General features: G+C 48.2%; 2 protein-coding genes across 2 annotated transcripts in view; one reads left to right on the top strand and one right to left on the bottom strand.

Annotated features, from left to right (window-relative positions):
• The window catches only part of LOC100080382 (neuronal vesicle trafficking-associated protein 1), a 101803-nt gene extending 89389 nt beyond the window's left edge, over positions 1–12414 (bottom strand). Inside the window, exon 1 of the mRNA XM_029061355.2 lies at positions 12240–12414. The gene's annotated coding sequence lies outside the window, so the exon portion shown is untranslated. The remainder of the gene's footprint in view (positions 1–12239) is intronic.
• An 11575-nt stretch (positions 12415–23989) lies between these two features.
• The window catches only part of PRAP1 (proline rich acidic protein 1), a 38914-nt gene continuing 38190 nt past the window's right edge, over positions 23990–24713 (top strand). Inside the window, exon 1 of the mRNA XM_029061356.2 lies at positions 23990–24138. Within this exon, the coding sequence (XP_028917189.1) occupies positions 24128–24138 (11 nt within the window). The 5' untranslated portion in view covers positions 23990–24127. The remainder of the gene's footprint in view (positions 24139–24713) is intronic.

Genomic DNA, 24713 nt, shown 5'->3' with positions numbered 1-24713 from the left:
AGTTTACAGGCTAGAGGCGGAGACAGATGGATATGTACATAATTACAGATGGGAAATGTACATAAATAAGGAGTAGTCGTCAAAGCATTAGCATTACTAGTAATAGTAGTATTTATTGAGCACATGTGGCCTAAGAGAAGCAGCATGGCCTGGGAGTTAGAGGATATGAGTTCTAATCCTGCCTCTGCCATCGGTCCCCGCCCCGGTGACCAAGTAATTTAACTTCTCTGTGCTTTAGTTTCCTCATCCGTAAAATAGGGATTAAATACCTGTTCTCCCTCCTACTTAGACTGTGAGCCCTGTGCGGGTCAGGGACTGTGGCCCACCTGATTAACTCTTATCACCCCCCTGCGCTTAAAACAGCGATTGCCACATAGTAAGCGCTAAACAGATACCACCCACTAAGTGCAACACAGTAAATTAAGCCCTTGGGTGAATTTAAAATAGAAAAGTAGCATCTTCCCCACTCAAAAAGGCCTTGCGGTCTACCGAGGATGGCTCTTCAAACAAAATGGCTAATCGTAGGAAGGCATCAGCCCTGAAATCATCTCAGAACTCGAGGCGCGTGAAGCTTGTGGCAGCATATGGAGCTATTTCTGCATGTTTCAGTAAACACTCAGGCTGAGGAAGCCAAAAGAAGTGACATCTGAAAACAGCTTTCTCTGACCCAAAGATAACGATACTGCAAGCCCAGGGGAGTATAAATAGAAAACATATTTGCCTAACATTTCGTAGCTAATGTCTCAGGAGCAGGGAGGCTCTCTCCTTGAGCAAAGGTTTCACGGAGATCAGGATACCAAGAGAGGTTCAGAAACAGAGACGGGAGGGAAAAATAAATTACTCTGCATTTTCTCTTTATTTCCCCTATTCGCCTACATACTTGGATCTCTGCCTCTTAAGAACTTAACAATAATAATAATAACGGTATTTGTTAAGCGCTTGCTATTCATTCATATTCTGAGAAGCAGCGTGGCTTAGAGGAAAGAGCACGGGTTTGGGACCCAGAGGTCATAGGCTTGAATCCCAGCTCCGCCACTTTTCAGCTGTGTGATTTGGGGCAAGTCACTTCACTTCTCTGTGCCTCAGTTACCTCATCTGGAAAATGGGGATTAAGACTGTGAGCTCCATGTGGGACACCCTAATAAAGTTGTATCTACCCCAGTGCTTAGAACAGTGCTTGGCACATAGTAAGTGCTTAACAAAAACCAGCATTATTATATCCTCACACTCAATCATTTCCTCAATCCTAAATATTCACCCCACCCTTAGCCCCATAGCACTTATTTACATATCCAAAAATTATTTATATGAATGGCCGTCTCCCCCCCGGACTGTAAGTTCTTTGTGGGCAGGGAATGTGTCTACCACCTCTGGGATATTGAACTCTCCCAAGAGCTTAGTACAGTGCTCTGCACACAGTAAGCGCTCACTAAATACCATTGACTGATTGATTATTGGAGCGTTTATCTCCGGCTCTAGACTGTAAGCTCCATGAGAGCAGGGATGATGTCTACCAACTCTTTTGTACTGTTCTCTCCCAAGCGTTTAGTAGTGTTGGTATTCATTCAATGCTATTTACTGAGCGCTTACCGTGTGCAAAATACTGTACTCACCGATTAGACTGTAAGCCCCCCGATTAGACTGTAAACCCATCAAAGGGCAGGGACTGTCTATCTGTTGCTGACTCGTACATTCCAAGCGCTTAGTACAGTGCACTGCACATAGTAAGCGCTCAATAAATACTATTGAATGAATGAATACTAAGCACTGGGAATGTACAATTCGGCAACACATAGAGTCAATCCCTGCCCAACAACGGGCTCACAGTCTAAAAGATGGACTCAGAGGCACAAAGTAAGTGCTCAGTTCATACCAATGATTAAGTGATTGATCCATGGTATTTATTGGGCACATCTGCAGAACAATCAGTCAATCAGTCAATTGTATTTACTAAGATGCAGAGCACCTTGATAAGCGTTTGGGAGAGTGCAGTATATTCATTCAATCATATTTATTGAGCACTAACTGTGTGCAGAGCACTGTAGTAAGTGCTTGGAAAGTACAGTTCAGCAATAAAGAGAGATAAACCCTGCCCACACCGGGCTCACAGTCTAGAAGCGGGGAGACTGACATTAAAACAAGTAAACGGGCATCAGTGTAAATAAATAGAATTATAGACTCATCGAAACAAGTAAACAGGCATCAATATAAACAAATAGACTTATAGATATGAACATATGTACAACCGCTCTCAGGATGGCACCTGGAGAGTCTCCAGTCCTCTACCAGTCTCAGCTACGGGAGGGAGAGTGAAGCAGAGACCTGTCCGTTCCATTCCTAGCTTGGTCGGTGGCTAGCGCGTGGCAGGCCATCGGCTACAAGTCAAAACTCACCTGTGCTGAGCAGCAGCGGCACGGGAGAGAGTCGAGAGCGGAGACTCGAGTTTACTGCCCGGAAGGCGGCCGTGGAAAACCACATCTGGATTTTTACCAAGAAAATTCTATGGATCCACTACCGGAACAACTGCAGACGGAAAGTAGGACGTTCTGGGAGAGATGTGTCCGTGGTATCGCTATGGGTCAGAAACGACTCGACGGCATAAGACAAGACATATGTACACAAGTACTGTGTGGTGGGGAGGGGGTAGAGAAAAGGGAGAGAGTCGGGACAACGGGAAGGGGAGGGGGAGCTGAGGAAAAGAGGGGCTTAGTATAGCAATATAACAGACATATTCCCTGCCCACAACAAGCTTACAGTCTAGAGGACTACAGAACACTACACCAAGCACTTCGCAGAATACAGTCGAGAGAGTAAACACGATCCCTAACCTCTAGGATCTTACATTCTAACAGAATAACTAAATAGGAGCTATACTGACTGTCTACCCTGACAATCATAGACAGTCTAAATCCGCCTACCGTGTCAATGCTCTGCATGATAAAAATTTTGAAGATGGATACATACGAGCAATAATACCGTGTTACATCTTGTAAGTAGTTGAAGCTGATTTATATTAAAAAAAAGGGAATAGTTTTTAACAGGCTTACATATTTTTTACGGTATTTGCTAAGCACTTACTATGTGCCAGGTACTGTACTAAGCACCGTGGGGCACACAAGCAAATCGGGTTAGACACAGTCCCTATCCCACGTGGGGATCACAGTCTCAATCACCATTTTACAGATCAAGTAACTGAAGCCCAAAGGAGTGAAGTGACTTGCCCAAGGTCACACAGAAGATGAGTGGCAGAGCCAGGATTAGAACCCTTGACCTTCTGACTCTCAGGCGTGTGCGCTTTACACTACGCAATGCTGCTTCTTAAAGATGGACCAGGAGAAGGAATATCTCTCCATCAGCCATTTCCACTCTAAGAACAATCTGACGGTGAAGTTTCAGGCCTACCCTAAAGTCCAGTTTCACAGCTACTAAAAATCAACTAGAAACTTTGGGCCAGTCGTGTTTGGAGTGGAAAAATCCAAGGCACTATAATTCTGCCAATCAGTCAATCATATTTATTCAGCACTGACTGTGTGCAGAACACTGTACCAAGCACTTGGGAGAGAAGACACATTCCCTGCTCACAATGAGCTTACAGTTTAGAGAGGGAGACAGACACTAATATAAGTTAATAAAATCACAGGTAAGTACGTAAGTGCTGCGGAGCTGGGAGGGGGGAATGAATAAAGGGAGCGATGATCCATTTAATTAGAGAAGCGGCATAGCTTAATGGATAGAGCATGGGCCTGGGAGTCAGAAGGTCCTGGGTTCTAATTTAGACTCCTCCACATGTCTTCTGTCTGACCTTGGGCAAGTCACTTCACTTCTCTGGGTTTCAGTTACCTCATCTGTAAAATGGGGATTAAGACTGTGAGCCCCATGGGGGACAGAGACTGTGTCCAACCTGCTTAACTTGTATCTGCCCTAATGCTTAGAACAGTGGTTGCCCCCCCTTCACCTCCCCTCAGCTAAGCCCCCTTTTCCCCCCCTTTCCCTCTGCTCCTCCCCCATCTCTTCCCCCCCCACCTCAGCACTGTGCTCGTCCACTCATTTGCATATATTTATTACCCTATTTGTTTTGTTAATGAGATGTACATCACCTTGATTCTATTTATTGCTATTGTTTTAATGAGATGTCCATCCCCTTGATTCTATCTATTGCTATTGTTTTTGTCTGTCTGTCTCCCCCGATTAGACCGTAAGCCCGTCAAAGGGCAGGGACTGTCTCTGTTACCTATTTGTACATTCCAAGCGCTTAGTACAGTACTCTGCACATAGTAAGTGCTCAATAATTACTACTGGATGAATGAATATAGTGAAGGCTTAACAAGTACCATAATTATCTAATTGATTGATTTAATTGATGATTGATTGAACTGACTGATTTAATTGATTGCCCTCTCACTGTGACAGCAAAAATGGCAAAGCCCAAAGGATCGAAGCCTTAATGCAGGTCAAAGTCTGTAAATACCAAGCGCTTTCCATGACTGAGAAGGATTTGCCATATGGCAATTAAAGAAACCTAAAGGAGGCGTTTGGTTTATGTGGGAAGAAAACAGAAAAAGCTGACATGGAGGCGAGTGATAAAACTGAAGCACTAAATGCATTTACAGCACTGGTTCTCATCTGTTCATTTGCTATTATAAACGAGGCCAATACAAATCCAGTGATCATCACCCGTATCATCAGAGTGGTAATGACAAGACATTGTCTTTATCACCCTAGAGTAGCATTGAACAGATTGAGCTAGCTGTCGTGTGAAGGTGGGAAAAAGAGTCATTAACATTTTGAATACATATTACTCCCATCTTGCCAAAATGAGGGATGATTTCCAAGTAGGTCACATTGGTATTCAAATCGATTGAGATAGATTTCGTACCAGGATTATGACCAGGCGACGCATCTACAAAATGTAATCGAATATGAAATTGGAGAAGCAGCGTGGCCTAGTGGAAAGAGCCTGGGTCTGGGAGTCAGTAGATCTGGGTTCTAATCCCATCTCTGTCCACTTTCCTGCTGTGTGACTTTGGGCAAGTTACTTAATTTCTCGGGGCCTCATTGTCTTCATCTGTAAAATGGGGAGGGGATTCCTCTTCTCTCTCCTACCTAGACTGTGAGCCCCATGTAGGACAGGGACTGTATCTGATCTGCCTACATTGTATCTACCCCAGCACTTGGGCACATAGGAAGAGCTTAACGTATATCATAATGATTGATATTAAATTCAGATTTGGATGCCAAAAACCGCCCAGTTCGTGCAGGGAGATTCAAAAACGGGATGATCAGCAATGAAAATGTATCGATTGATCACCGAAAATGGTCACAGGTATAAACTGAAGGAACCCTACTTTATGATAAAAACTGTGGTATCTGTTAAGTGCTTGCTGCATGCCAAGGATTGCACTGAGCGCTGGGGTACATGCAAGATCAACCAGTTAGACACAGTTCCTGACCCACCTGGGGCTCACAGTCTAAGTAGGAGGGAGAACAGGTATCGAATTCCCATTTTACAGATAAAGAAATGGAGGCCCAGAGAAAAACTGCCCAAGGCCTCTATCAATCAGTGGTATATACTGAGTGCTAACTGAATGGAGAGTGCTGAACTAAGTGCTTGGGAGAGTACAGTACAGCAGAACGAGAAGCTTACAGTCAAGAGGAGAGGTTTACACAGCAGGCAAGTGGAGGAGCCAAGAATAGAACCCAGGTCCTCAGACTCCTGGCCCATACCCTTTTCGCTAGGCCCTTCTCGCTAGGAAGCAGCATGGCGCAATGGAAAGAGCCCAGGCTTGGGAGTCAAAGGTCGTGGTTTCTAATCCCGGCTCCACCACTTGTCTGCTGTGTGAGCTTGGGCAAGTCACTTAACTTCTCTGTGCCTCAGTTACCTCATCTGTGAAAATGGGGATTAAAAAATGTGAGCCCCACATGGGACAATCTGATTACCCTGTATCTACCCCAGCGCTTAGAACAGTGCTCTGCACATAGTAAGCGCTTAACAAATATCATGATTATTATTATTATTAGACCATGCAACTTCTCTACTTGAGGCTAAGTAGAGAAGCTGCAGATGAGAAGCAGTATGGCCTAATAGAAAGAGGTCTGGGATTCACAGCACCTGGGTTCTAATCCCAGCTCTTCCAGTTGCTTCCCCTGTGACCTTGGACAGGTAATTATGTTCTCTGTTTCTCAGTTTTCTCTAGAGTAAAATAGAGATTAAATACCTAGTCTCCCTACTATTCAGACTGTGAGCCCCACATGGGGCTTGGGAATCAGAGGATCTGGGTTCTCATCCCAGCTCTGTCACTTGTCTGCTGTGTGATCTTGGGTAAGTCATTTCACTTCTCTGTGCCTCAGTTACCTCATTTGTAAAATGATAATAATAACATAATAATAAATAGTAATAATATAATAATAAATATTTGTTAAGCACTTACTATGTGCCAGGCACTGTAGTAAGTGTTGGGTTGGATATGGGCAAATCAGGTTGGACACAGTCCCTGTCCTACATGGGGCTCACAGTTTCAGTCTTCATTTTACAGATGAGGTAACTGAGGCACAGAGAAGTTAAGTGACTTGCCCAAGGTCGCACAGGGGACGAGTGGAGGAGCCGGAATTAGAATCCATGATCTTCTGATTCCCAGGCCCGTGCTCTATCCGCTACGCCATGCTGCTTCAGCTGTAAAATGGGGATTAAGACTGTGAGCCCAAATGGACACGGACTGTGTCCAAATTGGTTAGCTTGTATCTACCCCTGTGCTTAGCACTGTGCCCGCAACATAGTAAGCACTCTACACATACCATTAAAAAACAAATATCATTAAGGAAACTGAGTGTGGATACTAACCATGAAGAGAATTGCACTATAGTTGCTCTCCCTGGTGTGTTTATCCCCGGCAAGGCCTGAACACCCTGCTTGAGACAATCACTACAACGCCCATGTTTCCTTGGGAAGACATGGATTCAGTTCACATGAAGGAATAAAATCTAGATTGGGAGAAAGATACGAGACAGATGGTCTAAAACCGCTTTTCTTAAACTGAGGACCAATAGCCGTGCACATTCAGGACTACATTGTAGAAAGATCTGCATTTTCAAACTTCCCTAAGAGACAGACTATAATGAAAAGACTAAAGCTTCCACATATCCATTCTCTTCCCTGATTCCCTACATATTCATGAATCCATGAGTCTGAGAAATTCTTGGAAGCCTAGGGGTTATTCTTCAATCCCCCTCTAGATTATAAATTTATCGTGGGCAGGGAATGTGTCTATTGTTATATTGTAGTCTCCCAAGCGCTTAGTACAGTGCTCTGTACACAGTAAGCGCTCAATAAATACGATTAAATGAATGGATGAGGAGCTTTAGCAGGATCAAGAGATGATGATCTTGGAAGGAGATACATGAGATCAATTCAAAATGAGATCAATTCAAAACCCTCGGGGGCTGAAAAGGAGATCATAATTCATGGCCCTGTGGATTTTTGCCCATTCTTGCTTTTGAATAATATCTGTTAAGCATTACAGCCATGAGCTAAACGGGCTGATTCTAGACCAGCTGATCCCCCTCCAGGTAAGTGCCAGCATCAAGATCCGGCGGAGGGATGAGAAGTTACTGAGAGTTGAGAGACCTGGGTTCACATTGGCCGGGTGGCCTTGAAGAGAACGGCAGCTCCAGCAGGAAGCCTAAGACCCGAATTTGGATCAGTAGTTGATCGACAGAACCACCAGCTGAAGCAGTTATTGCTGCTGACGACCTCTCTTGTAACAGGTCAGGTGACTTCTCTGATCTCACCACGTCCCCTCAATCCCCCTGCTCTAATAACAATTATTATTATGGTATTTGCTAAGCCCTTACTATGTGTCAGGCACTGTACTAAGCACTAGGGTGGATAGAAGCAAATAGGGTTGGGCCCAGTCCCTGTCCCAGGTAGGGCTCATAGTTTCAATCCCCATTTTCCAGGTGAGGTAACTGAGGCCCACAGAAGTGAAATGATTTGCCCAAGGTCACACATCAGACAAGTAGTGGAGCCAGGATTAGAACCCATGACCTTCTGAGTACCAGGCCTGTGCCCTAGCCACTACGCCAGTCCCGTCCTTCCTACCGGGCACCACTCCTATCTCCCTCCATCAACTCCTTCCCACCCCTCCCTCCAACCCTACCCTCCTCCCCTGCTCCATCGCCGTCTTTTTCCAGCTCCTCCCCTCGTCCCCTCCCTCCACTTCACTCCCACTATCTCCCTCCATCAACCCCTTCCTATAATAATAATAATAATGTTGGTATTTGTTAAGTGCTCACTATGTGCAGAGCACTCTTCTAAGCACTGGGGTAGATAAAGGGTAATCAGGTTGCCTCACGTGAGGCTCACAGTTAATCCCCATTTTACAGATGAGGTAACTGAGGCACAGAGAAGTGAAGTGACTTGCCCACGGTCACACAGCTGACAAGTGGCAGAGCCGGGATTCAAACCCATGACCTCTGACTCCCATCCCTCTCCCTAATTCCATCCCTCCACATTCCCCACGGCTTCAGCTCAGTGCAGCCCGTGGAACCTCTGCTCCATCATGAGAAACTTTACCTTCCTTATTGACCGGTTCTTAAGTCGTTGCCCTTGTCTGTCACCATCGCTGAAGATGGTAAAATTTTATCACTCTAACCTGGCTTTCCCTAGAAGACACTGTTTCCCCGATCCTCTCTCCAGAGGGGGCATCATCTTCTCCCACTCCCCAGACTCAGTGGGGAAGAGGGAGGAGTGGGTACTTTGGCAGTGCTACTTTTGCATCACTCCACCTCCCCCATCCCTCCCGTTCCTTTCCTTGGAAGCCCATATCATCCACCTCTACCACCCACTCCAGATACTTCATGTTCACCTACCATCCCCAGGCCCCTCCTCCAACTTTCTGAACCCATTTTGATCCCTTTCTCACATCCCTTCTCCCTTTCTCCAACCCTACATTGATTCTTGGGGACTGCAATATCCTCGTGGATGTTCCTGATGACCCTTCCGCCGCCCACTTTCAGTTATTCTTTGACTCCACTGACCTCCTGCTCCATCCCACCTCTTCCCCTCCCTAACCTGGAAACTCCTTACCATTGCTTTAAACCACTCAATCGGCTTGCACCCTCCTACCAGACCTCGTTGATTTCCTACTTCAACCCTGCCCGCAATCCATCCCACTAATACCAAACTACTCACTGAACCTCATTCTCCTCTGTCTCTCATCCGACACCTCCTCCCCACCCATGTCCTGCCTCTGGGCTGGGACTCCCTCCGTCTTCCCATTCAACAGACCATTACTCTCCCTATCTTCAAAACCTTATTACTGGGAGATAACTGATATTGATTGAATAAATGCCATTGGTTGATTGATTATGGAGCCCGGAAGGAAAATCATCTGTTGGGAGAACTTCTTAATAATAACTGTGGTATTTGTTAAACATCTACCGCGTGCTAAGCACCGTATTAAGCCCTGAGGTATTCATTCATTCAATCATATTTATTGAGCACTTACTGTGTGCAAAGCACTATATTAAGTGCTTGGGAGAGTACAATAACAGACATACTGCCTGCCCCCATTGCACAATGTTTAGAGGGTAGATAGAAGATAATCAGGTCCCACATTGGGTTCATAGCCTAATTAGGAGAGAGAACAGGTGTTGAAAGGAGAGAGAACAGGTATTGAATTGCCTTTCTCCTTTTTTTGTTTTGTTGTCTGTCTCCCGCTTCTAGACTGTGACTCTGTTGTTGGGTAGGGCTTGTCTCTCTATCTGTTGCCGAATTGTACTTTCCAAGCGCTTAGTACAATGCTCTGCACACGGCAAGCACATAATACGATTGATTGAATGAATGAATGAATGAATGAATTGAATCCCCATTTTGCATAGGAAGGAAGCTAAATTAAGTGACTTTCCTAAGGTCACACAGCAGCTGAACGGTGGAGGTGAGATTAAAACCCAGGTCCTCTGACTCCCAGGCCTCTGCTCTATCCACTAGACCATGCTGCTTCTCTGGAACAAATACCACTTTGATTACAATGCCTCTGAAATGGCTTCAATTTTTTTATATATAGTATTTGTTAAGCTCTTACTACTTGCCAGGTACAGTATTAAGTGCTGGGGTAGATGCAAGCTAATCAGGTTGGAAACAGTCCAAGTCCCACATGGGGCTTGCAGTTTTAATCCCATTTTCCAGTTAACTGAGGCCCGGGGATGTGAAGTGACTTGCCCAAAGGCACACAGCAGACAAGTAGCGGAGCCGGTAATAGAACCCTGGTCCTTTTGACTTCCAAACCTGTGCTCTATCCTCTATGCGACTCTGCTCATGCCGGGGAAGAAGGACAACTCAGCTCTAGTGGACTTCCATCGAAATCATTCCAATTGCTGTGTTTTCAAAGAGATGAAGGTATCATGCGAGCACCTGGAGGCCCAGGAGAAAATGAAAAGGGACAGACGAGCTCTACAAGGTCAAAAAATGAGCTACCGTGCCCTGGACCGGGGCAGGCAAGTGGGAGATGATTCCGAACCCAAACGCGGTGACAGTTTTACCTCTGTTGTGGCAGAGAAAAAGACACTAAGTCCAAACCTGCAGAATCCAGATATACATACCTGTTTAGACCAGTGCAAGTCAAATGGTCCACGGGGAAGAGTGGGTGTGGACTGCAGATGTCATAGTATGACTTTCACACTCACACACACACACACACACACACACACACAGACACACCCCCCCAAGAAACAGGCAGAACTGCAGGAAGGGAATGTGGAATTCAGCAGGGAGCTGACAGATTTGGCTTGGTTAGAATTCATATTCAGAAAATACCGCACTACAGCTCAACGCAATTCGTGCAGAATTGCCTGGAGGGAATGAGTCTGTCAATGCTTTTCTTTTCCCTGGCTCTTCAAAGACCACCCCCCCCCCAAACCATTCTGGCCATCCCCTCTCTTCCCGCCTCCCCCCGTTCCAGAACTGGAAGCTTGTTTATCTCGAGAGCGAACCAACTTCACTCAATGAGTGGCAACGGAGGCGAGTGATCCGGGCCAGCCGGAGGATGCTTTGATTTTTCCACTTCATTTAGCTATTTCCCCAGTACAGCCCGAGGAAGATTGGGTGGCAAATCCATTAGCCCATGAAACTACCTGACATCTTTACAGCCGAGACCCATTTCCTCATTTTTCAGAGTGGATAAAGCTGAGCAAGTTGGTCGGCCGCAGGTGAAGACGTGGGATGACCCTGACCCTCATCCCAACCCCGCCACGGTCCCCGCCCCACCCCGAGTCCACTGTCCGGATGCCTCATGAGGGAAGACTGACGTCCACCCAGAGGGACGGACACACAGAGAAAGACCCACACTGCCCTGTGCTCTGCGGTCTCGGATACCAGAGCCGTCAAAAGAAGAACGGAGAGGGGAGAGGGGTTGCGATCTTAATGTTAAAATAGGGAGAATCTAAGGCCCCGTTCTTTGTCCTGAGGCAGGGGACCCCCACAGCCACGGAAGCTCGGCTGTCTCTCCGAACAGACCCACGGGGTCCCCGCATTGCAAGAAATACCAGTGGGCAGAACTCAAATTCACCCACACGATGCCAGCTTCCAATCCTCCCTAGCTCTTTGTCTCCGAGATCTGCATGGGCGGAGGCTCAGACACACACACACACAGACAGACACACACAGCGGGAAGTTGGAGGGGTTCATCATTTTAGGCATTCACATCTCTCTCATATAGGGAGTCGCTATGAAGCAAAGTCACCCTATGACCTCCCTCGGGACTATGAGAATGTCTTTCGATGGAGCCCGCTGGTTCCGGCTTTGCTGGGGAAGAGCGCCGAGCAAGCCGTGAGCATGAGATCATGGCAGTGAATTGAGCCCTCTGTCCTGAGTGCTTTCTCCCTCTCCAGAAGCCTGAATTGGTCATTCCTATAGCATTTCTGGGAGAGAGGATCCCCTCTCTAGCATGGGGCAATCGCGAAACCGAGCCTTGGGACGAGGGTGCGGGGACCGGGGACCCCAATCCCAACTGCAGCGGTGGGGACCCCCTGACCTCTCTCTCCAGACCGCCGACTGAACACGCAGGGAAAGGTGGAGCATAGAGAGAGGGTGCAGGAAGCGGATGCATCTCTCCATCATCCTCGATTCCCCGTGGAATGGGGCTCCTTCGACCATCCCGATCCACCCACTGGCCCCTCACCCGCCACACGCTCTTCCATCAGGCAGCCCACATCCCCACGAGGGGAGAAATTGGGAAATGACTTACGCTCTGGCCGAGTCAGCTGTTGGGAGGATGCAGGCTGAGAGACTGGGTCTGTGTGAGGAGAAGCCGGGCTGGCTGGCTGGCTGCAGATGGTTACCTAGGCGACGGGTACCAACCCCGTGGGAAGAATCCGAGAGCTGTGCGGAAGGAAGGATTGGGTCCCTTTAAATCCTGCCCCTCAGCTTCAGCTGCCTGACAGCTCCCCTGTCTGAAGCGTGAAGCATCGAGAGCATTAAACCACGAGCGTTTCTCAGCTGCGCGCAATTTTTCCCGCCCGCATTATCAATGAAGCCCCCCTCCAACCCGCCCCACACACGCTTAGCAAATGTACTCCCCCAAGCACTTGTACTCTTCCAAGCGCTCAGTATGGTGCTCTGCACACAGTAAGCGTTCAATAAATATGATTAAATGAATGAATGAATCCTGTCTGCAGTCTCCATCACAGTTTAGATTGCTGTTCCTTGTCCCTGTCCACCAAGTTCAAGCTTACGGAGTCACCTTCTGTGAGGATTCAGTAATAGCATGAACTGGAGTATCCGCTAGGGGCTTACTGGGCAACAAGCACTGTGCTGCGGGCTGAGGTCCATACAGTGCCATCAGACGTCGGCCCCTGCTCCACAGGGGATTCACAGCCCAAGGGAGGGAGAGCAGTTTTTAATCCCCATTAGACAGTGGAGGAAACTGAGACCCGGAGAAGACGAGTGACTTGCCCTGGGTCACTCGGCGGGCGAGTGGAGGAGCCGGGATTAGAACCTAAGTCTCCTGACTGCCAGTCCCGTGCTGGTTCCACTAGCCCACGCTGCCTCTTCAGTCGATGGCCCAGACCGAAAGCCCTGAAATGGGGGCTTCAGGGAAACCGGGTGAGTTGCCAAACCCAACCGAGCGAAGCTTTCTGCCAGCCTGAGCCGGCCCCTGAGAGACAGTTTGGAGAGGGACGGGAGGTCTCAGTTAGGAGAAGGGCAGCTAGAAGGAGGTTCCCCACCTCAAAGCACCTGCCCGACTCCTTGGCCCCATGCATCGGCGGGAGATGTCCCAGGTAGGAATTTGGATCCAGCGGGACCCAGCATGGGAGGTGGAGGTCAGGAGACTGTAAGCTCATTGTGGGCAGAGAATGTGTCTGGTATACTGTTGGGTTGGTCTCTCCCAACTGCTTAATACAGTGCCCTGCAAACTATCAATCTCTCCTGTCCCCCCGTCGACCGCTGGCCCACGTCCTACCTCTGGTCTGGATCGCCTTCCCTCCTCAAATCCACCCAACACTCACTCTTCTCCCCTTCAGAGCCCTACTGAAGGCTCACCTCCTCCAAGAGACCTTCCTAGACTAAGCCCCACTTTTCTTCAGCTCCCCTTCCCTTCTCCGTCACCTCGAATCGCTCCCTTTGTCCTTCCCCCCCATCATCCCGCCCTTCCCTCCCTCTCCCCGCCACACAGCACTTAATGTGTATAAGTATATATTTACAATTCTATTCATTTATATTGATGCCTGTTTGCTTTTGAAGTGTATATATCTATAATTCTATTTATATTGATGCCTGTGCCCCCCTCCCTTCCCCATCACTCCCTTTGCTCTACCCCCCACCCCACAGCACTTGCATATATGCCTACATATTTACCATTCTAACTATTTTTATTAATGATGTATCTATAATTCTATTTATTTTTAATGATGCTACTGATGCCTGTTTACTTGTTTTGATGTCTGTCTCCCCACTTCTAGACTGTGAGCTCGTTGTGGGCAGGGATTGTCTCTATTTGTTGCTGAATTGTACTCCCCAAGTGCTCTGCACACAGTAAGCGCTCGATAAATACGATTGAATTGATTGTAAGAGCTCAATTGATACCACTGATTGATTGATTGAGTGAGATGTGGGGAGGCAAGAAGGGGCAGCAGAGCTGCTGAAGATGGGAGGGAAAGTAGGGAAAGGGAATGGGGGTTGCATAAAACCACCAACCTCCCTCCTTGGCCCTCCTAAACCCTCCCTCTGCTGGGGGACAGAATCCTCTCCCACCCCACCGTGACCACAGAGAAGCAAACAAAGGGACGGTTCCAGACTGTCAACGACAAGGCCCCAAATCAGACCGAGAGTGGCTAATTTGGTGGCTGATTTGGTGGCTAGTTTAGTGGCTGTTTTTCCGTCTGATTTGGTGGCTGCCGAATAGGCCGGCTTGCAGGTTGCTTTGGTCACTGGTTTCCTGCCCAGTTGGGCGGCTGTTTCAATAACTGGTTTCTGTCTAAATCGGTGGCTGCTGTAGTGGCTGACTTTGCCATCTGATCTGGTCACCGGTTTGGTGCCTAGTTTGCTGGCTGGCTTACCGACTGGTTTGGTGGCTGGTTTTCTCTCTGATTTGGCGACTGCTGTAGTTACTGCTTTTGCTGTCTGGTTTGGTCATTGGTTTCCTGACTGGTTTGGTGGCTGGCTTAGTGACTGGTTTGGTGACTCATCTGGGTCTTTGCATTCCCCCATAGCTGAGAGTCTGCACAACTGGAATCGCTTCGAGTAAGCGGCCACGAGTGGAAAGCGAGTTACTGAGTCAAAAGTAGGATGCCATCTCCAGGCAGCGGGGCAGGCTCCCAACGTCCAATGTCCGGTCCCCAGAGTCCAGCTCTGCCCTCTTCACCTGCTAAGGAGGTGGACGGTCTCATCTTCTTTGTGAATGAGACCCGAAAATGGGCACACTGTCATTCATTCAATCCGTCGTATTTCCTGAGTGCTTATTGTATGCAGAGCACCGTACTAAGCACTTGGGGAGCACCGTACTAAGCACTTGGGAGAGTTTTATTGCCATTGTTCTTGTCTGTCCGTCTCCCCCGATTAGACTGTAAGCCCGTCAAACGGCAGGGACTGTCTCTATCTGTTGCCGACTTGTTCATCCCAAGCGCTTAGTACAGTGCTCTGCACATAGTAAGCGCTCAATAAATACTATTAAATACTATTGAATACAATGCAGTGAAAAACAGACACATTCCCTGCACCCCACGAGCTTACAGTTTAGAGGAGGGGGAGACAGACGTCAATACAGAGAAATAAATTACAGATGTGGACATTAGTGCTGTGGGGTGGGGAAGGGGGAAGAAATAGCCTGTTGACAGCACAGGGACTCAGCTCCCAAAGCACAAACCAACTTGGATTTCTCACTGCCAGAGCCTGGCCTGGCTTCCCCAGTCAGTCAATCAATGGTATTTACTGAGCGCTTACTGAATGCAGTGGACTGAGCACCTGGGAGAGTATAACAGAGTTGGTAGGACCCCCACCTGAATCTGCCTAGGTCACCGTCACCTGCCAAACTAAAGGCCTCACACCTGCCATGATGGTGCGAGCCAGAAGGCTGGTCGGTCATTCAATCATATTTATTGAGCGCTTACGGTGTGCAGAGCACTGTATTAAACGCTTGGGAGAGTATATATCTATAATTCTATTCATTTATATTGATCTAATGACGCCTGTCTACTTGTTTTGTTTTGTTGTCTGTCTCCCCCTCTTCTAGACTGAGACCCCATTGGTGGATAGGGATTGTCTCTATTTGTTGCCGAACTGTACTTTCCAAGCATCCAGTACAGTGCTCTGCACACAATAAGCGCTCAATAAATACGATCGAATGAATGAACACAATACAGCAGACCCATTCCCTGCCCACAACGAGCTTACAGTTTATAGCCCCACTGAGGAATAATGAAGGAAGAAGCAGAAAGGGGATCAGGAACTGCGTCCTAATAATCTTCTATCTACATCAACGTTTACTACAGTGCTCAGCTCAGAGCAAGAGCTAAGCTACTGCTACATAAAGGTGCTCAAAAATCCATGAGAAGTAGCATGGCCTAGTCAATAGATCCCGAGCCTGGCAGTCAAAGGACCCAGGTTCTAATCCTACCTCTGTCATTTGTCTGCTTGACACTTAGTAGACACTTTACAGTTTTAGGAGTAGGCAAAACCTCACCCTTGGGATGAACCCTTCTCACCTTGTCTTGTGTGGAGACAAAATGAGTGGCTTGCAGCAGTGGAATTTATTGAGCTCTAACTGTGTGCAAAGCACTATTATGAGCCCTTGGGAGAGTCCAATATAATCTAGCTAGTAGACACATCCTCTGACCACAAGCCGTTTACAATCTAGATTCTCCTCCTTTCGCCGGCCTGATTTCAGTCACCCAAAGAATCCCTCTAAAGAACTGCAGCATTTTCACAGGGGGAAGAAAGAAACAGAACGCCTGTGAAAAGTGAGAGATGAATACATTTTAAAAAAATTCAAATGCACCGAGGAGTGGAAACGGAGCCTTCTCGGCGGATATTTACGTCTGGCCACCCTGGAGTTAAGCAGCGTTTGAAGTATGGTCGCAGGCAATATTATGTACTTTGATCAAGTTCTAAAGCTTTCAAGTTAATGCATTTATCCCTTTCAGTTGGCACGCTTCATCAAATATTTATAGGGGCATCTTGTAGCTGAAAAGACAGAACTGCCCCAGGGGAATATTATTTACAATGGATGTTTATCCTGACGAAGCCTGACGGTGCCTCAGAGAAGCGGACCGGGTTTGTTAATTAGCCAGGCTAGGGACTCTGGCTTGTGCGCGTCCGAGGAGGGAGGTCGTGCCAACAGAGAGGGCATTGTTCATCCCTGGCCCCAGGCTTTCCCGCCTGGGGTGAAACCATGGCTGCATCTCCCACCATCCGGCCCTCCGCTGTCCCATGGTCTCGTGGAAAGAGCCTGGGGCCTGGGAGTTTACTGTGTGACCTTGGGCAAGTCACTTCATTTCTCTGGGCCTCTGTCACCTCATCTGTAAAGTGAGGAGAAGAGTGTGAGCCCCATGTGGGACAGGGACTGTGTCCAACCTGATTAGCTGCTATCTAGCCCACTTAGAACAGAGCTTAATAATAATAATGATGTTGGCATTTGTTAAGCGCTTATTATGTGCAGAGCACTGTTCTAATAATAATAATAATGTTGGTATTTGTTAAGCGCTTACTATGTGCCGAGCACTGTTCTAAGCGCTGGGGTAGACATAGGGGAATCAGGTTGTCCCACGTGCGGCTCACAGTCTTAATCCCCATTTTACAGATGAGGGAACTGAGGCACAGAGAAGTTAAGTGACTTGCCCACAGTCACACAGCCGACAAGTGGCAGAGCTGGGATTCGAACTCATGAGCCCTGAAGCGCTGGGGTAGATACAGGGTCATCAGATTGTCCCACGTGAGGCTCACAGTTAATCGCCATTTTACAGATGAGGTAACTGAGGCACAGAGAAGTGAAGTGACTTGCCCACAGTCACACAGCTGACAAGTGGCAGAGCCGGGATTCAAACCCATGACCTCTGACTTCCAAGCCCGGGCTCTTTCCACTGAGCCACGCTGCTTCTCGTGATATCAGAGCTTGCCACGCAGTAAGTACTAAACAACTACCATTACTATATTATTATTGTTACTTCACTTCTCTGGGCCTGTTTCCTTACCTGTAAAATGGGGAACCAATGCTTGTCGTCCTTCCCTAGCTTGTATCTACCCCAGTGCTTCGAACAGTGCTTGGCACATGGTAAGCGCCTAATAAATACCATAATTATGATTGTTACTTTGGGGCTTTCAGTCCAAGAAATTGGGAAAACAGGTATTAAATCTCATTTTTACAGATCAACCAGTCAATCAATCAATTATATTTATTGAGAGCTTACCACATGCAGAGCACTGTAAGCCCATTGTGGGCAGGGAACGTGTCTGTTTTATTGTTATATTGTACTCTCTGAAGAGCTTATTAGCACAGTGCTCTGCCCACGGTAAGGGCTCAATAAATAAGATTGACTGACTATACTAAGCACTTGGGAGAGTAATAATAATAATAATGATAGCATTTGTTAAGGGCTTACTATGTGCCAAGCCCTGTTTTAATCACTGAGGTAGATACAAGGTAATCAGCTTGTCCCACCTGGGGCTCACAGTCTTAATCGCCATTTTATAGTTGAGGAAACCGAAGCACAGAGAAGTTAAGTGACTTGCCCAAGGTCACACAGCAAACAAGTGGCGGAGCCAGGATTAGAACCCATGACCTCTGACTCCCAAGTCTGGGCTCTTGCCACTAAGTCACGCTCATTCTCAGTACCGAGTACAATATAGCAAAATAACAGAGACACATTCCCTGCCTACAACAAGCTTACAGTCTAGAGGAGGAGACAGACATTAATATGACTAAGTAAATAACGGATAGGTACATAAGTGCCGTGGGGCTGAAGGAGGGGTGAATAAAGGGAGCAAATCAGGGTGACAGAAGGGAGTAGGGGAAAAAGAAATGTGGGTTTAGTCAGGGAAGGCCTCTTGGAGGAGATGTGCCTTCGATAAGGTTTCGGAGATGGGGAGGGTAATTGTCTGTCAGGTATGAAGAAGGAGGGCATTCCAGGCCAGAGGAATGACGTGAACCAGAAGCTGGCGTCGAGTTAGATGAGATCGAGCTACAGTGAGTAGGTTGGGAATAGCGGAGTGAAGTATGGATTCATTCAATCCTATTTATTGAGCACTTACTCTGTGTAGAGCATGGTACTGCGGGCTGTGTACAGGCTGGGTTGTAGTAGCAGAGCAGTGAGGTGAGGTAGGAGGGGCAAGGTGATTGAGTGTTTTAAAGCCAATAGTAAGGATCTTCTGTTTGGCGCAGATACAGATGCAGATTCAGATGAGGAAACTTACAAGGAAAGAAGTTGTGATTTGCCCAAGGTCACACAGCAGGCAAGTGGCGGAGTTGAGATTACTCAAATCTACATCTCTTCCCCTGTTCTCTCTCCCTCCCTCCAGGCTTGCATCACCTCCTGCCTTCAGAACATCTCCACCTGGATGTCCTCCTGCTGCCTAAAACTCAGCGTGTCCAAGACAGAGCGCCTTAACTTCCCTCCCAAACCCTATCTTCTCCCTGACTTTCCCATCACTGTGAACGGCACTACCATCCTTCCCGTCTCACAAGCCCGCAACCTTGATGTCATCCTTGACTCCGCTCTCTCCTTCACCCCACTCCGTCACCAAAACCTGCCGGTCTCACCATCACATCGCCAACATCCACCCTATCATCTCCATCCAAACCGCTACCTTGTTAGTACTCATCATATCCCGACTGGATTACTGCATCAGCCTCCTTTCTGATCTCCCAACCTCCTGTCTCTCCCCACTTCAGTCTATACTTCACTCTGCTGCCCGGCTCATCTTTCTACAGAAACGCTCTGGGCATGTCACCCCCATCCTCAAAAACCTCCAGCGGTGCCTACCAACCTTCAAATCGAGCAAAAATTCCTCACTCTTGGCTCCAAAGCTGTCCATCCCCTTGCCGCCTCCCACCTCACCTCCCTTCATTTCTTCTCCAGCCCAGCCCGCACGCTCCGCTCCTCCGTCGCTAAACTCCTCCCAATACCTCGTTCTCGCCCGTCCCGCCATCGACCCCTGGCCCACGTCCCACCGCGGGCCTGGAATGCCCTCCCTCCTCACATCTGCCAAACTAGCACACTTCCCCCCTTCAAAGCCCTACTGAAAGCTCACCTCCTCCAGGAGGCCTTCCCAGACTGAGACCCCCTTTTCTTCTGCTCCTCCTCCTCTCCCCATCACCCTGACTCCCTCCTTCTGCTCTCCCCACATTACTTGAGTGTATATCTACATATTTATTATTCTATTTATTTTATTACTGATGTGTATATATCTATAATTCTATTTATTTATATTGAAGCTATTGATGCCTGTCTATTGTTTTGTTGTCTGTCTCCCCCCTCCTAGATTGTGAACCCATTGTTGGATAAGGATTGTCTCTGTTGCCGAATTGTACTTTCCAAGCGCTTAGTACAGTGCTCTGCACACAGTAAGCACTCAATAAATATGATTGAATGGAGATTAGCACTCAGGTCCTTTGAGTGTGTCTCATCTGATTATCTTGCACCTGCCACAACATTCAGTGCAGCGTTCAGCACATAGTACATGTTCACCCAAAACCGCTATTATGATTATGTCTCTCTAGGCATGGGGTGACTTTGGGGTCGGTGGACCAAACCCTCCAGGCAAGGCATACGCCTCCTTCCTATGGCTTCCTCGGTTTTATTTGCCAGGTGTTGTCTTGGTAGATCTAATCCTGCGAACCTGATGCCTCTGCTGCTGAAAGGCTTAGGGTGGCTGTGGTAAGTTGGCCTAGTCAAGGGATCAGGCCCAGGGGGCCAGAAAAGTCTGAGTAAGAAGAGTCAGAGAGGCTCCCGGTAAAACCTTATTGTTGTATTGTACTTTCCCAAGCGCTTAGTACAGTGCTCTGCACACAGTAAGCGCTTAATAAATACGATCGATGAATGAAGCCCTGTGCAAACTGCATTTTCCCAGTCCAATCCGAAGTTGCTTGCCGCAACTCTCTCTACCTTCAAAGACCTACAGATCATATCTTCTCCATGAATCCTTCCCTGACTATCATTCCCCCTCCCTATTTGCCTTCCCTTCCAATGTCGCCTATGCTCTTGGGTGTCTTGTCTCGTGCCGTCAAGTCGTCTCCGACACATAGCGACTCCATGGCCGCATCTCTCCCAGAAGGCCCCACCTCCATCTGCAATCGTTCTGGTAGTGGATCCACAGAGTTTTCTTGGTAAAAATCCGGCGGTGATTTACCATTGCCTCCTTCCGTGCAGTAAACTCGAGTCTCCGCCCTCGACTCTGTCCCGTGCCACCGCTGCCCAACACAGGTGAGTTTTGAGTTTTAGCAGTTGGCCTTCCTCTCATCAGCCACTGGCTGAGCTAGGAATGGAACAGACAGGCCTCTGCTTCACTTTCCCTCCCTTAGTCGAGACTGGTAGAGGACTAGAAACTCTCCAGGTGCCACCCTGAGAGGAGCCACTTGGGTGTACACCCCTTAATAATAATAATAGTGGTATTTGTTAAACACGTACTAAGTGCCCGCCACTGTATTAAGCGCTGGGGTGGACACAAGCAAATTAGGTTGGACGCGGTCTCCGTCCCACATGGGGCTCACGGCCTTAATCCCCGTTTTACCGATGAGGCACGGAGAAGTTAAGTGACTTGCCCAAGTTTAATAATAATAATAACGATAATAAAGTTGGTATTTGTTAAGCGCTTACTATGTGCAGAGCACTGTTCTAAGCGCTGGGGTAGATACAAGGTCATCAGGTTGTCCCACGTGAGGCTCACAATCTTAATCCCCATTTTACAGATGAGGTAACCGAGGCACAGAGAAGTTGCCCACAGTCACATAGCAGACAAGTGGCTGTGCGGGGATTAGAACCCATGTCCTCCGACTCCCAAGCCCGTGCTCTGTCCACTAAGCCATGCTTAGAACAGTGCTTGGCACATAGTAAGCGCATAACAAATACCGTAATTATTATTATTACCATCTGAATGAGTTGTATCTACCGCCACACTTGGTCCAGTGCTTGGCACACAGTAAGCGCTTAATAAGCACAAGTCAGAGAGGAAGTAGATTCAGAAGAACACCCCTCTCTAATGATAATAATAATAATAATGGTATTTGTTAAGTGCTCAACTATGTGCCAGGCACTGTAGTGAGCGCTGGGGTGGAGACAAGCAGACTGGGTTGGACACAGTCCCTGTCCTTCGCGGGGGTCACAGTCTCAATCCCCATTTTACAGAGGAGGGAACTGAAGCCCAGAAAAGTAAAATAATAATGTTGGTATTTGTTAATCATGTTGGTATTTGTTAAGCGCTTACTATGTGCCGAGCACTGTTCTAAGCACCAGGGGAGATACAGGGTCATCAGGTTGTCCCACGTGGGGCTCACGGTCTTCACCCCCATTTTACAGATGAGATAACTGAGGCCCAGAGAAGTGAAGTGACTTGCCCGCAGTCACACAGCTGACGAGGGCGGAGCCGGGATTCGAACCCATGACCTCTGACTCCCAAGCCCGGGCTCTTTCCACAGAGTCACGCTGCTTCACCTGAAGTGAAAAGACTTGCCCAAGGTCACACAGCAAACAAGTGGCAGAGCCGGGATTAGAACCCATGAACCTCTGACTCCCAGGCCCGGGCTTTAGATACTAAGCCGTGCTGCTTCTCTGACTTGTGTACTTATCTGTATTTTATTTATTTATGTTAGTATCTGTCTCCCCCTCTAGACTGTAAGCTCGGGGTGGACAAAGAACGCATGTGGTGTTATATTGTACTCTCCCAAGCGCTTAGTACAGCGCTCTGCACACTGTAAGCGCTCAATAAATACGATTGACTGAACGGGTAGAGGTCAAAGGGCCGCCACCAGGGAGCTCTCCAGGCCCACTCTGGGCGGTCCAAAGGGGATTTTTCCCACGTCTCCAGTGGAGACAGAAATTCATCCATTCCGGCCTCAAAGGGTTCTGGGCCTCTTCCTCCTTCCTTGGCTTTGCCTTCTCTCGCTGCCAGAGCAAGGGAAACTCCGCTTCCTCTGACTGGTAAACAAAGACATATTTATTTAGAGCCACCTACCAGTGAGTCAGCCCAGCAACATGCCCCAGATAGAAAGAAAATAAGGGATTTTTTCACAGTTGAACTGTGCTTCTCGCTAGAGATCAGAAGCTGAGCATCGCAATAGCAATATTTACTAGTGTAAACAGGCCCCCAGAGCTCTTTGGCTCCTGGCCCCAGTCAGATGGAAGCTCCTTTGGGAGGGGAGGGCGGGAAGGAGGGAAAGAGGGGGGCAGGGCCTTGGAAGAGGAAGCAGGCCTGGGATTTAGAGAACCTGGGCTCTAATCCTGGCTCTGCCACTCGCCTGCTGCTTGAGTCAGTTGGGCAAATCAGTTAACTTCTCCGGGTCTCGCTTCTCTCATCTGTAAAACGGGGACAACTAGCCGTTCTCCTTCCTACTTAAATGGAGAGCCCCAAGTAATAACAACAACAAATACCATTATTATTATTGTTAAGTGCTTACTACGTACCAGGCACCGTACTAAGAGTTGGGGTAGATACTATGTACCAACCCACTGCTCTAAGAGAAGCAGCGTGGCTTAGTGGAAAGAGCCCGGTCTTGGGAGTCAGAGGTCGTGGGTTCTAATCCCGGCTCCGCCACTCATCAGCTGTGTGACTTTGGGCTAGTCGCTTCACTTCTCTGTGCCTCCGTTCCCGCATCTGCAAAATGAGGATTAAGATGGTGAGCCCCACTTGGGACAACCTGATTACCTCGTATCTACCCTAGCGCTTAGAACAGTGCTTGGCACATAGTAAGCACTTACCAAAAAACATTATTAATTAAGCACTGCGGAGATTATTAAGGGAGTGGGAGAAGAGGAAACTGTGCAACGAGCACTGTTCTTAGTACTGCGGTAGATCCAAGGCATCAGATTGGACCCAGGCTCTGTCCCACCTGGGACTCACCGTCGAGGCAGTGGGGAGAGCAGGTTATCTTATCCCCATTTTAGAGATGAGAAAAGTGAGGCCCCAAGGTAAAGACAGAGCCAAGGCAGGGCTGGGATTAGAACCCAGTTTTCCCGACGCCCGGGAAAACTTGCGCTCCTTCCATCGTGCCACAGTATCTCCCGGGCTGACAGAAAGTGGGCCTCAGGAGAAGCCGGAGGGCATGTCTGCCCTGGATTTTCAGGGTTGCTCCCCCTGAATTCGACTCTCCAGCTCCCTCCCCGACGCCAGGGTGCAGATGGGGGCGTCCCAGGGAGCTGGGAGGGAAGGGGAGCGCGAGTCTTCCCGGCCTCCACCCCCACTATACCCCGCCTGCGGAAATGTCGGGGCCCTGGAGGAGCGCTGGGTGTGACCTCCGGGAGAGGCTGTCACACGGTCCGCCAGCGTTTGAACTTTGAACCGTTTGACCTTCCGCCTCTAGCCAGCGACGGGTGATGACGGCAGATACCAGACAAACATCCAGTCGCCCCAACCCGGCACCGCATACGCCCGGTCCTCCAGCTCAGCAGTGAAGGCTCTGAGAGACGCCACGGAGGGGAAAGCTCCACCATGAAGAGCAGGTAAAGTGCTTTCCGAACTCTCTCCCTTGGGCCGCATCCCGTTCAGACCGTTCAGATGGCCTCCACCATCCCTGCTCCACCATAATAATGATAGTCTTTATTAGGCAAGCAGTTTGTCAAGAAGCAGCCTGGCTTAGTGGAAAGAGCTTGGGCTTGGGAGTCAGAGGTCATGGGTTCTAATTCTGGCTCTGCCATTCGTCGGCTATGTGACCTTGGGCAAGCAACTTATCGTCTCTGTGCCTCAGTTCCCTCATCTGTAAAATGGGGATTAAGACTGTGAGCCCCATCTGGGACAACCTCATTACCTTGTATCTACCTCAGTGTTTAGAACAGTGCTTGGCACATAGTAAGCGCTTAACAAATACCATTATTATTATTATTAAGCATTTACTATATACCAAGCACTGTTCTAAGTGCTGTTGTGGATACAGCAGTGTTCTCATCAATCAATCATACTTACTGAGTGCTTACCATGTTCTTGTACTAATAATACTACTGGCATTTGTTAAGCGTTTACTATGTGCCAGACGCCGTACTAAGCGCTGGGGTGGATAAAGAACTGCACTTGGGCGAGT

The sequence above is a fragment of the Ornithorhynchus anatinus genome, chromosome 3 (assembly GCF_004115215.2).
Source record: "Ornithorhynchus anatinus isolate Pmale09 chromosome 3, mOrnAna1.pri.v4, whole genome shotgun sequence".
NCBI lineage: Eukaryota > Metazoa > Chordata > Mammalia > Monotremata > Ornithorhynchidae > Ornithorhynchus > Ornithorhynchus anatinus.
The sequence above is the reverse complement of the archived record's forward strand: the minus strand, read 5'-3'. Positions and strand labels throughout refer to the sequence as shown.